A 15,000-nucleotide genomic window follows, 5' to 3' on the forward strand; every position below is an offset into this window, starting at 1 on the left:
AAGCCCAACCTGACTACAAGGCTTATGATGAAATACATTACCGCCCAAAAAGGACCAAATGAAATGTGCACAAACATAGTTTAAAAATTTCCATGCCCATAGGAGATATGTAATTCTCACAGAAAATACTATATTGGACACAATACCACAGCAGTACGAAGACGAATGCTAGCCTACAGAAATCAGGACCAATAAACCAACAATATGTTGATATCCATGACCGGAAACCCTGCCTAAAGCCATTAACTGAAGGGACCCACAATGTTCACAAGGAGAACAACTATAGCAGAATTATAATTGCTGAAGCTGTTAGCATCGCCCTCCAGGCACCAACTTTGTAAATTCAAGAAAGATTCTAATTATACGCTCCCCTCATGGATAAACTATATAGTGGTGCAAGTCACAGCTTGCATCTAAAATGTGCACGCATAACTTTGTGTGTGTGTGTATATATATATATATATATATATATATATATATATATATATATATATATATATATATATATATATATATATATATATATATATATATATATATATATATATATATATATATATATATTATTAGTATGTGTTACATTAAACGTAAATTAATTTTGTTTTGATCAAGTCACTTTGGCAGTAATTATTTCTTTTGGAACGTAATGACCTTGTTTCCTCCTCCCCGACTTTTCTGACTTGTTGTATAGTTTTAATTACAATGAGCTTGTTTTATTTTCACGGGTGGTGTTGGAGGTGATTTGGGCGCTGAGCGTTCAGGAGGAGATAGTTGTTTCTGGACCATTAAGAAGGAGAGTGCCTAACTGACTGAGCTAATAATCAAGATTCGCCTTTCTTCGCTTCTGCTGTTGTCTTCCTTGGGAAGCTTTATGGATTATTTAACCTCGCCCTTGGTTCAGTGATTTTGCCAATGGGACCTCTCTGCCAACTGGTAAGGTGTGGTGTCTTTTTGGACCTCCGTGTCCGTTGATTGTCTCGCGACGTAAAAGTGAACGATTACCTGTCTGACAGCGGCGTCCATGGATTGTCTGGCGCTGTGCGTATTAATCCCCTCGACCTGTGATTTGAAGGCTGTGCTTTCCACTTCCATTGTTTAAAGCTCAATTAAGGGAAGCATTTTTTTTATTGTTAATCATTTAGCGTGTAAAATAAGTTAGGTTATTCTGACTTTTCGACATTCTATTACTTTCGGGGTCCTCTCTTTAAAGTGTAATTGTATAGTTTGTCTTAATTTGGTGTAAGAGTGTTGGTTATTCTATGTTTTCAATGTGTGTTTGGATTTGGTTTATTTAATGTATTTTGTAAGAGGCTCAGTGGTCATTTCCTTCTAAAAAGTTTGTAATAAATATATAAGTTTTATTTTCAGCTTTTTATATCCTCCTTGATTCCATTTCTGTACACTCTGTTGCGGTCATTCCACCTATTGTGGACTTGGTCGTTAGTGACTTCATTTGTGTTTAAGAGAAATTTGTATGTTTGATGGGTGTGGCCCATAACAATATATATATATATATATATATATATATATATATATATATATAATATATATATATATATATATATATATATATATATATATATATATATATATATATACATATATATATATATATATATATATATATATATATATATATATATATATATATATATATATATATATATATATATATATATATATATATATATATATATATATATATATGTTAGTGTACGAATGTTGTACGTACACATTGTGGTTCCATCCTCATGTCTCTTCAATGTGATATAGAAATATTAGACTCGTAGGTTTCTTCTTTTAATAAGTCCAAAGTTTTAGGTTAACTTTAAACAATTTATTGATAGCTCCATCACTGGAGTAATGGATGGTTTGGTCAGATGACCATTCAAAATGAAAAGATGAATAGAGCTGATATACAATAGGCTCTCGTCGATAACGTAACACTAGCTATCTCAGCGTTTTATATAAATACAAAGTGAAATGATCACCTAGCCTTATGGCCGGAAGTCAGGTGATTCCGGTAGGCTCAATAGGTCAACTGCTTCCCACGGGAGGCGTTGTGACTTGTTTACAAGACATACATAAATGTTTACTTATGCAATGCTTTCCAAGCATTGCTTAGCATGGTCTAGTTTCACATCCTGTTATGGTGCTGTTGCTACACTCCTAATTCGCCAATGACCCCTTGAGTCATGGGTTTATTAATGTATACATTTCATACATACATATATATATATATATATATATATATATATATATATATATATATATATATATATATATATGTATGTGTATGTATGTATGTATATATATGTATATGTATATGTATATGTATATGTATATGTATATGTATATGTATATGTATATGTATATATATATATATATATATATATATATATATATATATATATATATATATATATATATATATATGTATATATGTATATATGTATATATGTATATATGTATATATGTATATATGTATATATGTATATATATATATATATATATATATATATATATATATATATATATATATATATAATGTTATTTCAACAAAAGTTGTTCAAAGACCATATATCAATGTTTGTTTGTTAGCAATAGGATGAATAAAAAAGAGTAACTGTTCAGAAAATAAATTTCGGCTAATGTTTCTAATAAAAATATAGCATCGAGAGTGATCAAAGATGCTGTACATAATAAAAATTCTTGCTTCATGTTCTGGTTTATTGCCAAACATTATTTGGGGATTTTCTTGAATATACTTAACTAGATTATCCAAAGTCTTTAAATCTCTTTTGGGTTTTTCAATTAACCTATAGATTGAATATTTGATCGGATTGTAAGTACTTGTAGTTCATAAAAAATCCAATAAAATCACCTGAATTTCTTATGATAGAGCCACTTCCAGAAAAAAAAAATAAAAAAAAAAACACATTACGTTTACGAATATGAGAAATAGTTTGGGCCCATAGCCAAATAAGTATACGAGCATCTTAATGTATGACCACAGTTTTTAAAGTTTTAAAGGTCTCTCATGAATGGCCAAGGCAAGGGACAGTGACAACACCCTAAGTAGCAGTTTAATGCCCCAGAGCGTGACCATATATCTGTATAATCAGGCCCTAGTCCCTCCTCACCCAAGCTAGAATCAGGGAGGGCTAGGCAATGGCTGCTGGGGACTCAGCAGGTAGACCTCTAGGCTTCCCCAAATTCCCTATTCATAGCTCAAAAGGATGGTGAGGTTGCAGACACTACAAGAAACTATCGAGTTTGAGGGTGACCAAATCTCTCGTCCTGCACAACGCCCGGCAGGGGCATTTGGAATGTAACTCTTAAACAATATTGCTGTATTACTATTGCTAGTACGCGATTAAAGCTGCTTTCATATGAGTTAAATTAATTACAATTTCCGCCCTGCTTTGTAATAATATTACCAATTCTACTTTTCAGAAATATCAGCAAATAATAATATTGTATTTTTAGAAGTGTCATAATTTTTATCCACATTGGGTACAATGTTTTCGAAGTTTAGAGGAAAAAATTATACATAGCTTAAGTTTCATTCAGAAGAATTGCAATATCCTCCTGTAAGTTCTTTTTATGATAATTAAGAGAACATTGATTACTCAAATTAGAAGAAAATAATTATAATCCCTATAAAAATGGTCGCAATTCTTAAAATATTTTTCAACTTGGCTTGAAGGTAAGCGAACTTATTATACCTCAATTTTCAGATAATTAACTCACGCTATGTCCCAAAATATCAAGATCTTGTATTCCTAACAAACGTGTTATTCTGATGTCTTAAATTTTCTGCTTTTCTAAATCTTACTCATTATGTTTATTGAATTTCTCATTTCTTTATCAAGGTATCACAGTGTATGTGTACTCTGTCGATTGATTTTCATATTTCATTATCAGAGTGTGTGTCTAATCTGTCTATTGATGTTCTCATTTACTTATCAAGGTGTATGTCTATTCGTGCTATTGATTTTTTCATTTCCATATCGAGGTGTATGTCTACTCGGCCTATTAATTTTCTCATTGCCTTCTCAAGGTGTATGTCTACTCTGTCTATTGATTTTATGATTTCATTATCAAGTTGTATGTATACTCTGACTATTGATTTTCTCATTTCCTTATCAAGGTGTATGGCTCTTCTGTCTATTGATTTTTTCACTTCCTTACTGAAGTGTGTGTCAACTCTGTATATTGATTTTCTCATTCACCTATCGAGGTGAATGTCTTTTCTGTCTATTGATCATCTCATTTCCTTAACAAAGTATATGTCTACTCTGTGTATTGATTTTCTCATTTAATTATCAAGGTATATGTCTACTCTGTCTATTGATCTTCTCACTTCTTTATGAAGATGTATGTCTGCTCCGTCTATTGATTTTGTCATTTCTTTATCAAGGTGTATGTCTACTCTGTCTATTGATCTGCTCAATTCCTTGTCAAGGTGTATGTTTACTCAGTGTTGATCTTCTTATTTCCTTATCAAAGTGTGTGACTACTCTGTCTATTGATTTTCTTATTTCCTTATCAAGGTATATATCTACTATGTCTACTGATTTTCTCATTTCCTTATTAAGGAGTATGCCTACTCGGTCTATTGATCTTCTCATATCTTTATCCAGGTGTATTTATACTCTATATATTTATTTGTTCATTTTCCTTATCAAGGTGTATATCTACTATGTCTATTGAACTTCTCATTTCCTTATCAAGATGTATGTCTACGCAGTCTATTGATTTTCTCATTTCCTTATCAAGGTGTATGTCTATTATGTTTATCGATTTTTTTTATTCCCTTATCAAGGTGTGTGTGTGTACTATATCAATTGATATTGATTTTCTCATTTCCTTATCAAAGTGTATGACTACGCTGTCGATAGATTTTCTCATTTCCTTATCAAATGTATGTCTACTCTATCTATTGATTTCCTCATTTTCTTATCAGTCTGAATGTCTACTCAGTCTATTAATTTTCTCATTTCCTTATCAAGGTGTATGTCTATTTTATGTATGAATTTTCTAATTTCTTTATCAAGGTGTATGTCTACTTTATGTATGGATTTTCTCATTTCCTTTTCAAGGTGTATGTCTACTTTATGTATGGATTTTCTCATCTCCTTATTAAGGTGTATGTCTTTTCCGTCTAATGATTTTCTCATTTCCTTATCAAAGTGCATGTCTACTATTTTTATTGATTTTCTCATTTCCTTATCAAACTGCATGTCTACTCTGTTTATTGATTTTCTCAATTACTTATTAAAGCGTATGTGAAGTCTGTCTAACGTTTTCTCATTTCCTTATGAAGGTCCATGTCTACTCTGACTATTGATCTTCTCCTTCCCTTATCAAAGTGTATGGGTACAGTACTCTGTCTATTGATTTTCTAACTTCCTTATCAAGGTGTATGTCTACTCTGTCTATTGATTTTTTCACTTACTTATCAAAGTGTATGTCTAGCCTATCTAATGTTGTTCTCATTTCCATATTAAGGTCCCTGTCTACTTTGTCTATTGAACTTCTCCTTTCCTTACCAAAGTGTATGGGTACAGTACTCTGTTTCTTGATTTTCTCATTTTGTTATTAAGGTGTATGTCTTTTCCCTTATCAAACTGTATCTGTACTCTGTCTATTGATTTTCTCATTTCCTAATCAAGGTGCATGCCTACTCTGTCTATTCATCTTCTCATTTTCTTATCAAAGTATATGTCAACTCTGTCTATTGATTTGCTCATACCTTTATCGAGGTATATGTCTTCTTTGTCTATTGATCTTCTCATTTCCTCATCAAAGTCTATGTCTACTATGTGTATTGATATTCTCATTTCCTTATGAAGGTGTATGTCTACTCAACCAATTGATCTTCTCATTTCCTTATCAAAGTGTATGTGTACTCTGTCTATTGATTTTCTCATTTCCTTATCGAGGTATATGTCATTACTGTGTATTGATTTTCTCATTTCCTTATCAAAGTGTGTGTCTAATCTGTCTATTGATTTTCTTATTTCCTTATCAAGGTGAAAGTGTACTCTGTCTATTAATTTTCTCATTTCCTTATCATGGTGTATGTATGCTTTGTTTTTTTATCTTCTCATTTCCTTATCAAAGTGTATGTCTACTCTTTCTATTGATTTTCTCATTTCCCCATCAAGGCGCATGTCTATTCCGTCTAATGATCTTCTCATTTCCCTATCAAAGTATCTGTCTACTCTGTCTATTGATTTTCTCATTTCATTATCAAGGTGTATATCTAATCTGTCTATCGATTTTCTTATTTCCTTATCAAAGTGTATGTTTACTCTGTCTATTGATTTTCTCCTTTCCATATCAAGGTGTATGTCTACTCTGTCTATCTATCTTTTTGTTTCACTATCAAAATGTATGTCTAATTTGTCTATTGATTTTCTCATTTCCCTATCAAGGTGTGTTTCTATTCTGTCTATTGATCTTCTCATTTCCTTATCAAAGTGTATGTCTACTCTGACTATATATTTTCTCATTTCCTTATTAAAGTGTACGTCTATTCTGTCTACCGGTCTTCTCATTTCATTATCAAAGTTGATGTCTAATCTGTCTATTGATTTTCTCATTCCCCTATCAAGGAGCATGTTTACTCAGTGTATTGATTTTCTCATTTCCTTATCAAGGTGCATGTCTACTCTGTCTATTGATCTTCTCATTTCCTTATCAAGGTGCATGTCTACTCTGTCTATTGATTTTCTCATTTCCTTATCAAAGTGCACGTTTACTCAGTCTATTGATTTTCTCATTTCCTTCTTAAAGTGTATGTGTACTGTCTATGGATTTTTCTCATTTCATTATCAAGGTGCATGTCTTGTCTGTCTATTTGTCTTCTTATTTCCTTATCAAAATGTATGTCCACTCTGTCTATTGATCTTTTCACTTCCTTATCAAAGTTTATGTTTACTCTGTCTTGTTAGAAACCAAAAATAAATTATAGAGGTAAGAGTTGCAAAAGAAATGAAAAACAAAACTGTTTCCTTATAAGGATTACAGTTAACGTTAAATTAATTAATTCAATCAGAAAGGATTGATATTTGTGTCCGACTGTGGGGAATAGCCGTTCGGTCGTTAGCTTGACTCGAAGCTTTACCTATTTTTCTTAATAAATTAAAAGTAAATAACTTAATGCTACTTAGTATAGTAACTTAGTGTTAATGATAAGTAAAATGAATAATAAAATTAAACATGAATTAAGTGACTTAAATTAGTAATTGCCTACTAGGCCTTAAGTTTGCGCGTGCGCAATATGTACCTGTCAAAGGTAAGAAGTAAATTACCTCCGAGGTTACCACAGCCACGGCGAACAGTTCCAATAAAAAGTACTCAGTGGAAAGGCCGGAATCTTCATAGAATATTAACGCTGAACAAAACTAAACGTTCGATCACCAAGACCACAACAATTTTGGAAACACTTTAACGTCTACCTTTGGGATAAGTGACCTATATTATTCTGTATCTTAGGACATGTCTGGGGAAAAGGGTAATGTAGGGCAATATCTCAAAGTTTTACTAGTGGATCTACTATTTGATGTAAGTTGTTTTGGTTTTTGAATAATTGTTTTGTTCATTAAATATAAGTAAGGTTGGAATTAAAATAAATTCCAACATAATTCCAATATTGACGATGCATTCCATTTGATATTCCGTTCGGTTAAATAAGTGATTTTATAGAAATGGCTAACTGGCTAACTGTCGCTCGGTATTTCGAATGGTAACCAATATGGAACTCGTGCGACGTAATTAGTAACATATATTACGTATTATAATCTATTTCATATGCATATATAATGTACTCGTTAACTAGTAAGCATCGATAACTTTAGGTGGGCTGTTATCTTTTAAATATTTGCAGGCTATTCATATTAAATCTATTAATTATATAAGTAATCATGTCTGATAAAGAGGAAGAGTTTGTTGACCCTATGAATGTTATATCATCCTTGAGGAGGATGCGGGGAATACACAAACGGAAAATAACTATTTACTTAAGGAAGCTAACGGAGCTTCATGGTGATAATAGATTAACTTCTTCCTTTTGTAAGAGTCAAATAACTGTAATCGAAAAAGAGATTGAGCAGGTTAAACACTTTGATGAAGAGATTAATAATGTTTTGGAGACACATGAAATAATGAACAGTAATGAACAATATTATAATGAGGAGTTAGATAGTCAGGCAGAATATAGCATTCAGGTTAGTATAGAGCTCGACCAATATGAACAATATATAAGTGAGTCAAGTGGGGCTTCTGGCAACTTATCTGCCGATAAAGTTTTAGAAATGATGTCTAGAATGAATGTCTGATTTGGAATCTTTAGTGGTGAGGAGAAAGATAAATTTGCTTTCAATTAATTTCTTAGTCAATTTAATAATGTCATTGGGTCCAGAAAAAATCTGTCTGATTCTGCCAAACAAATATATTTACAGGGGTACCTTAGGGGCTATGCCTTAAAGGTAGTTAAGCATTTGACTATTTCTGACCGTAACTACCACTTGGCAATTGAAATGTTAAAAGAAGAATTCCTTGACGTAAATTACATTATTGACGAGACTTTTAAGAACATTTTGAATGCTGCTCCAAGTGCTGAATATGATCAAGAATTCTCGTCGGTGAACGTTTACCTCAACGAAATCAAATCCTATCTGCATGAATTGAAAGCACATAATATTGATTTATTGGAAGTGGGGTCCTCTGATCATGAATTTGTGAGTCATATAGTATTTAATAAACTCCCCATACCAGTAATGAGAGAGTTGGTTCACAAATTAGATACCAATTATCCTAATATATCTGACATTCTTTCTAATTATAATGAAATTATCAAAACTTTATCTAAAACTGTTTCCAATAGGAAAAAGACCTTCACTAAAACCTCTAGTAAACCTAGTCCTAGCAGTTCATTTAAACCTAAAGAAAATAAGGTAGGTGTAAGTACGATTCAAAATTTTAAATTTGCAAATAAAGTAACAAAATTAACTTGTAAATTATGTGCAGCTGAAGGCCATACCTTGGGAAAATGCGTTAACTTTAATCATTATAATGATAAAGTGGCCAGACTGAGGGAGCTTTCACTATGCACTAGATGCGCTGGTTCAGGGCATGAAGACAATGAATGTTACGGGAAACAAAATAAGTTAAGGTTTGAATGTCTGTTGTGTAGAGAGAGGGAACACACAACTCCTTTGTGCCCTTCTTTGAATAAAGCCGAACTAACTACTAAAACTAACGTAAGCTTATGTTTTGCTCAAAGAAGTTTTGATGCGTCTCACATTTTACCTACTATGACTTTGTATTTAAGAAATGGCAAAAGGGCTAGGAAAGTCAGATGTCTGTTTGACACAGGTAGTCAGCGGTCATATATTTCCGAATCTGCCGCTAAAGATCTTTGTCAGGATGTAGAGGCGTTGTATGCTTTGGAATGTGATATAAGCACATATATAGGACGGGAAACTAAGGGCTTCAAGCAAATGTCCACTGGAATAAATATAAACAATAATTTATTATTCATACCTTTATTAGTTGACAAGTCGCTTAATATAAACTTTGAAGTACCCGGCATGAATCAAATAATAAATAAATTTAAAGAAAATAATATTGCTTTATTGGATGAGACTTTTTGTGACTACAGAAACCATGAAAGGATGAAGGTTGATATTTTAATGGGAATAGATATCATTTAGTTTTTACCTTCAGTAACTTGGACTAAAATGTTGGGTGGAACTTGTTTAGTCGTAAATAATAGAGTAGCTCCTGTTGGTAATGTGTTCAACTTTTTGGATGAGGCAGAAAGTAAAGCAGTTATGGACTCCTTAGTTAATAAGAAAACACAATGTTAAAACAAAAAGCGTGGTAAATTCAATAATGGATCCTCTAAAATCTTATTTCAATCCATTAGAGCATATATTAGAAGACAGTGAGGTAGACAATGGACTTGAACACCTTTTTAGTCTTGAATCTTTGGGAATAAAAAAGTGTGAAGAAGAATTGGTCTCCTTTGATAAAGAACAAATTGACCGGTTTAGAGAGGGGATCTCTTTTGATAATGGATTCTATTATGTAGAATTGCCCTGGTATACTGATAAAATTGACAGCATCCCATCTAATCATTTTGTTTCATTTAAGGTATTAGAGAGTATCTTGGTAAAAAGGGTCTCATTGACAAGTACCAGGAAGTTTTTGATAAACAACTCGAGGATGGTATAATCGAGGAAATTAAAGTAAGTCCTTCTGACTATCATAAGTATGTATGGATTCCACATAGACCAGTTATAGAATTAGAAGAGCAAGTTACCACAAAAATCAGGCCAGTATTTAAGTGTTCTTTAAAAACTTACAGGGAATTGCCTTCACTTAATGAAGCAGCTTATCCTGGGATAGATTTAATGGGCTCAATACTGAAATTACTCTTTTACTTTAGAACTAATAAATATGTAATGGTGAGCGACGTTAAACAAGCTTTTCTGATGATTAAATTGAAAAATTAAGTGGATAAAAATAGATTTTGTTTCTTTTGGAAACGGGGAAATAAATTAGTATCTTATCGCTACAAAACAATAGTTTTTGGTTACACTTCTTCACCTTTTATATTAAATTTTGTTATGAAACATCACGCAGAAAGTTAACCTGATGATAAGTGTAAAGAAATATTAACTAATAACTTTTATGTAGATAATCTTCTTATAACTGGTAATAACATTGATGAAATGAAAAATTCGTATAAGCAAGCTAATGATAGGATGGAACAAGGGGGCTTTATTTTAAGGTCTTGGAACTCCAATTTTGTAGAGTTGAGAGAAGAAATGACGTCAGATAATAGACTTGTTGAACATTCTTGCGAAGAGGATAAAGTATTGGGTTATAGATTCAACGTAAATAATGATTTTTTTAGTCTTGCGCCTTGTAAAATAGATCCAGAAGCAGACACAAAAAGTAAAGTATTGTCACAAACTTCTAAAATATTTGATCCTTTGAATATAGGCTTTCCTGTAACAATGAGGCAAAATTTTAATGAAAAAAATATGGAAATTAGATGTTGGTTGGGATCAAAATTTACCTAAAGACATTTGTGGGGAAATGAAAATTATTAGTAGAGATTTTGAAATGTTATCTGAACTTAAATTTCCTAGGCAGTCCCTTAATGAACTAGACTCGTATGGTCTTCACATTTTTGTGATAGTTCTGTAGAGGCTTATGAGTTTGTGGCCTATGCGGTTACTCAAAATGATAAAAGTTCTTATTTGTTCTCCAAATCTAAATTGGCTCCACTGAATAAGAGAAATGAGCATAGTGTCCCTACTTTGGAACTAATGGGAGTAATTCTAGCTTTTAAATTTTTACCTTCTTTATTAGAGGCCTACAGTAATATAAATTTTCAATTCATTAATATTTGTGTTGATGCTCAAGTGGTTTTAAATTGGCTATTGACCAGAGAAACTAAAATGAAATATAAATTTGTTAGAAATAGAGTACTTGAGGCAGATGGTCTGAAAGTTGAAATATGTAAGCTATTTAAACTACCTGTCTTTTATCACTATGTAAATACTGAAGAAAATCCTGCTGACATGATCACCAGAGGTCTATCCTATACTACATATTTAAGTAAATCAACTTATTGGCTAGAAGGTCCAGAATGGTTGAGTGATGATTTTGACAAGTGGCCTCTTTACCCTTTATTGAGCATATCACCTTACTATAATCATCAAATAAGTACAGTATGCACTATGCAAATAAATAAAGTAAACGCCGGTATTCTCAATATAAATGAAATGTCAAATTATGAACAATTGTTAAGAATTACCAGTTACTTGTTCAAATTTTGTAGTAGATTAAAGGGTGGGGATCCTAAAAAGAAAGCCTTCGAGTATTGGGTGAAAATTGTACAGAAAGAATACTTTTCAGTAGAATTAGATTTTTTACAAAGCAGTGCTAATATTACTAATAATATGCCTCCTCTAGTGTCCAATTTAAATCTATTTTTAGATTCAAAGAGTATAATTAGGTCTAGGGGAAGAATATCCAAGTGTTTGTACTTTGACTTTGATGTTCATAACCCAGTATTGCTTCCTAAAGAGCATAGGTTCACCTCATTGTTAATAAAGTATTGTCAATTGAAGGTACAGCATTTAGGAATAGACACTACATTGAACTACCTTAGGGAACAGGGATTTTGGATTCCTAAGGGTAGGTCAGCAGTAAAGACTGAGCTGAGTAGTTGTAATATATGTAGGAAGTATAATGCCTTAGCTTACAGATACCTGAAGTTTACAGATATGCCTAAACACCATATGAATTTAGTCAAGCCTTTTCAGCATGTACTGTATGTATTGATTTCACTGGACACCTTTGGGTTAGGGATGAGTTGAGTGGCAAGACCACAAAAATTTTCATTTTAGTTTTCACTTGTCTTAACGTGCGCGATGTGCACTTTGGATTGTTACCAGACATGTCCACTAAAAAAATTTTTCTCGCTTTCCAAAGATTCTGCAATATATACACAATACCACAATACCTGTATAGTGACAACGCTAAGTCTTTTCTCAAGGGTGGAAGTATCCTTGAAAGGTCTTTTGAGTCGCAGGAATTTCAATCTGAACTAAGTAAATGTAATATTAAACACATTAAAATACCCTTGTATTCAGCATGGGTTGGTTCTGCTTGGGAGAGATTGATTAGAGTATTAAAGAATTGTCTTTATAAAGTAATAGGAAGGTCTAAATTAACTTACTTTGAATTATTAACCACCCTTTCTAATATTCAATTAGCGATAAATTCCAGGCCTTTAACATCTAGATCAAGCTCAGAAAATTTAGAGTTTATAACTCCAAATTCATTTATCAAATTGCATGGTAATTCATCCCTCATTTTGAGAAAAGATGATATTGGTGTTTGGTTGGACGATTCTAGTCAACCTTCTTTAGGGAGAACTGTAGAAATACAGGAAGAAATTATTGAAGATTTTAAGAAATTGTGGTATGAAAATTATCTCTTAAGCCTGAGAGAACATAGTAGATGTTTATACCAAAGTAAGTGGGAAAATAGAATTAAAGTTGGTGACATTGTTCTAATTAAAGTAATTAATAAGCCCAGACCATATTGGATGATGGGCAAGGTATTAGAATTAATGTTAGGATTTGACAATAATATTAGGTCAGTGAAACTAAAGCAAAGTAATGGGGTAATAGAATATAATTCTATTTGTAATATTTATCCTATGGAACTGTCAGTGACACATGCTATAAGAGAAAGGCAAACCAGAGACAATTCAATGGAAATTGAGGTAAAAACAGGCAGTATAAATAAACCTGAATCTATTCACGTTGAACAAGACGAAAGGTCTGTAAGACCAAAGAGAAAGGCAACCGAAAGAGTTGAAAGAATGCTAAGGGAGAATTTAGATAATTTGTAAATACTGCTTTTCGGTATATTATTTACTGTAATTACTATTAATTAAGTTTTTATTTTGACTAAAATGCTACACACTCGAAACTTGTTCAGTGTGAGGATATACTTTATTAAATGCTTTATTCTTTAACTTTAAACAAAGATTAAGGGCATTGCAAATAATTTTTATGTAATAAGTAAATAAAACTAAATACGTAAATAAAAAGTAAAATTAGGAGATAGCCTATAGTAAACTAAGCTAAGTTAAAATAATACACTTAAAATAAAGTGAAGACTAAAGTTAAAATGCTACACTTTTAGTAACGTGAGGATGGTACTAAAGTAACTTAGCCATACTTTTTATTTAGCGTTGTTGGAAATAATTGTTTAACACAGTAGCCATATTTAAGGTGACCATAATAAATAATGTATGATTAATTAAGATATTCATTGCAATTCTATAATCTCAATCCTTAGTGGGGAGTGTGTTAGAAACCAAAAATAAATTATAGAGGTAAGAGTTGCAAAAGAAATGAAAAACAAAACTGTTTCCTTATAAGGATTACAGTTAACGTTAAATTAATTAATTCAATCAGAAAGGATTGATATTTGTGTCCGACTGTGGGGAATAGCCGTTCGGTCGTTAGCTTGACTCGAAGCTTTACCTATTTTTCTTAATAAATTAAAAGTAAATAACTTAATGCTACTTAGTATAGTAACTTAGTGTTAATGATAAGTAAAATGAATAATAAAATTAAACATGAATTAAGTGACTTAAATTAGTAATTGCCTACTAGGCCTTAAGTTTGCGCGTGCGCAATATGTACCTGTCAAAGGTAAGAAGTAAATTACCTCCGAGGTTACCACAGCCACGGCGAACAGTTCCAATAAAAAGTACTCAGTGGAAAGGCCGGAATCTTCATAGAATATTAACGCTGAACAAAACTAAACGTTCGATCACCAAGACCACAACAATTTTGGAAACACTTTAACGTCTACCTTTGGGATAAGTGACCTATATTATTCTGTATCTTAGGACATGTCTGGGGAAAAGGGTAATGTAGGGCAATATCTCAAAGTTTTACTAGTGGATCTACTATTTGATGTAAGTTGTTTTGGTTTTTGAATAATTGTTTTGTTCATTAAATATAAGTAAGGTTGGAATTAAAATAAATTCCAACAGTCTATTGATCTTCTTATTTCCTTATCAATGTGTATGTCTACTCTGTCTATTGATATTCCCATTTCCTTATCAAAGTGTATGTCTACCCTGTCTATTGATCTTCTCATTTCCTTATCAAAGTGTATGTCTACTCTGTCTATTGATTTTCTCATTTCCTTATCAAGGTGTATGTCTACTATTTTTATTGATTTTGTCATTTTCTTCACAAAATCTTGGAGATGAAAGCAATATGGCTCAGAGACGATTAGTTGTTACACATCTCTAATTATTTACTTATTGCGCTTTACAATGAATGTCCGTATGGAAACGATATAGATAATAAATGCACGAGTGTATATGTTGAATTACTGCTACGTATCCAAAATAAAAAGCTAATAAAGTTCAAAGCTAAG

The 15,000-nt window shown here is 31.9% G+C and overlaps 2 protein-coding genes across 6 annotated transcripts in view; both read left to right on the forward strand.

Moving 5' to 3' along the window:
* Positions 1-9,725, forward strand: part of LOC137639773 (uncharacterized) — a 9,926-nt gene extending 201 nt beyond the window's left edge. Inside the window, exons 2-3 of the mRNA XM_068372017.1 lie at positions 7,948-8,237; positions 8,472-9,725. Of these exons, the coding sequence (XP_068228118.1) occupies positions 7,948-8,237; positions 8,472-9,725 (1,544 nt within the window). The remainder of the gene's footprint in view (positions 1-7,947; positions 8,238-8,471) is intronic.
* LOC137639220 (somatostatin receptor type 5-like) overlaps positions 1-15,000 on the forward strand; it is a 399,967-nt gene that overhangs the window by 71,720 nt on the left and 313,247 nt on the right. The window lies entirely within an intron of this gene.

The sequence above is a fragment of the Palaemon carinicauda genome, chromosome 4 (genome assembly GCF_036898095.1).
Source record: "Palaemon carinicauda isolate YSFRI2023 chromosome 4, ASM3689809v2, whole genome shotgun sequence".
NCBI classification, from domain to species: domain Eukaryota; kingdom Metazoa; phylum Arthropoda; class Malacostraca; order Decapoda; family Palaemonidae; genus Palaemon; species Palaemon carinicauda.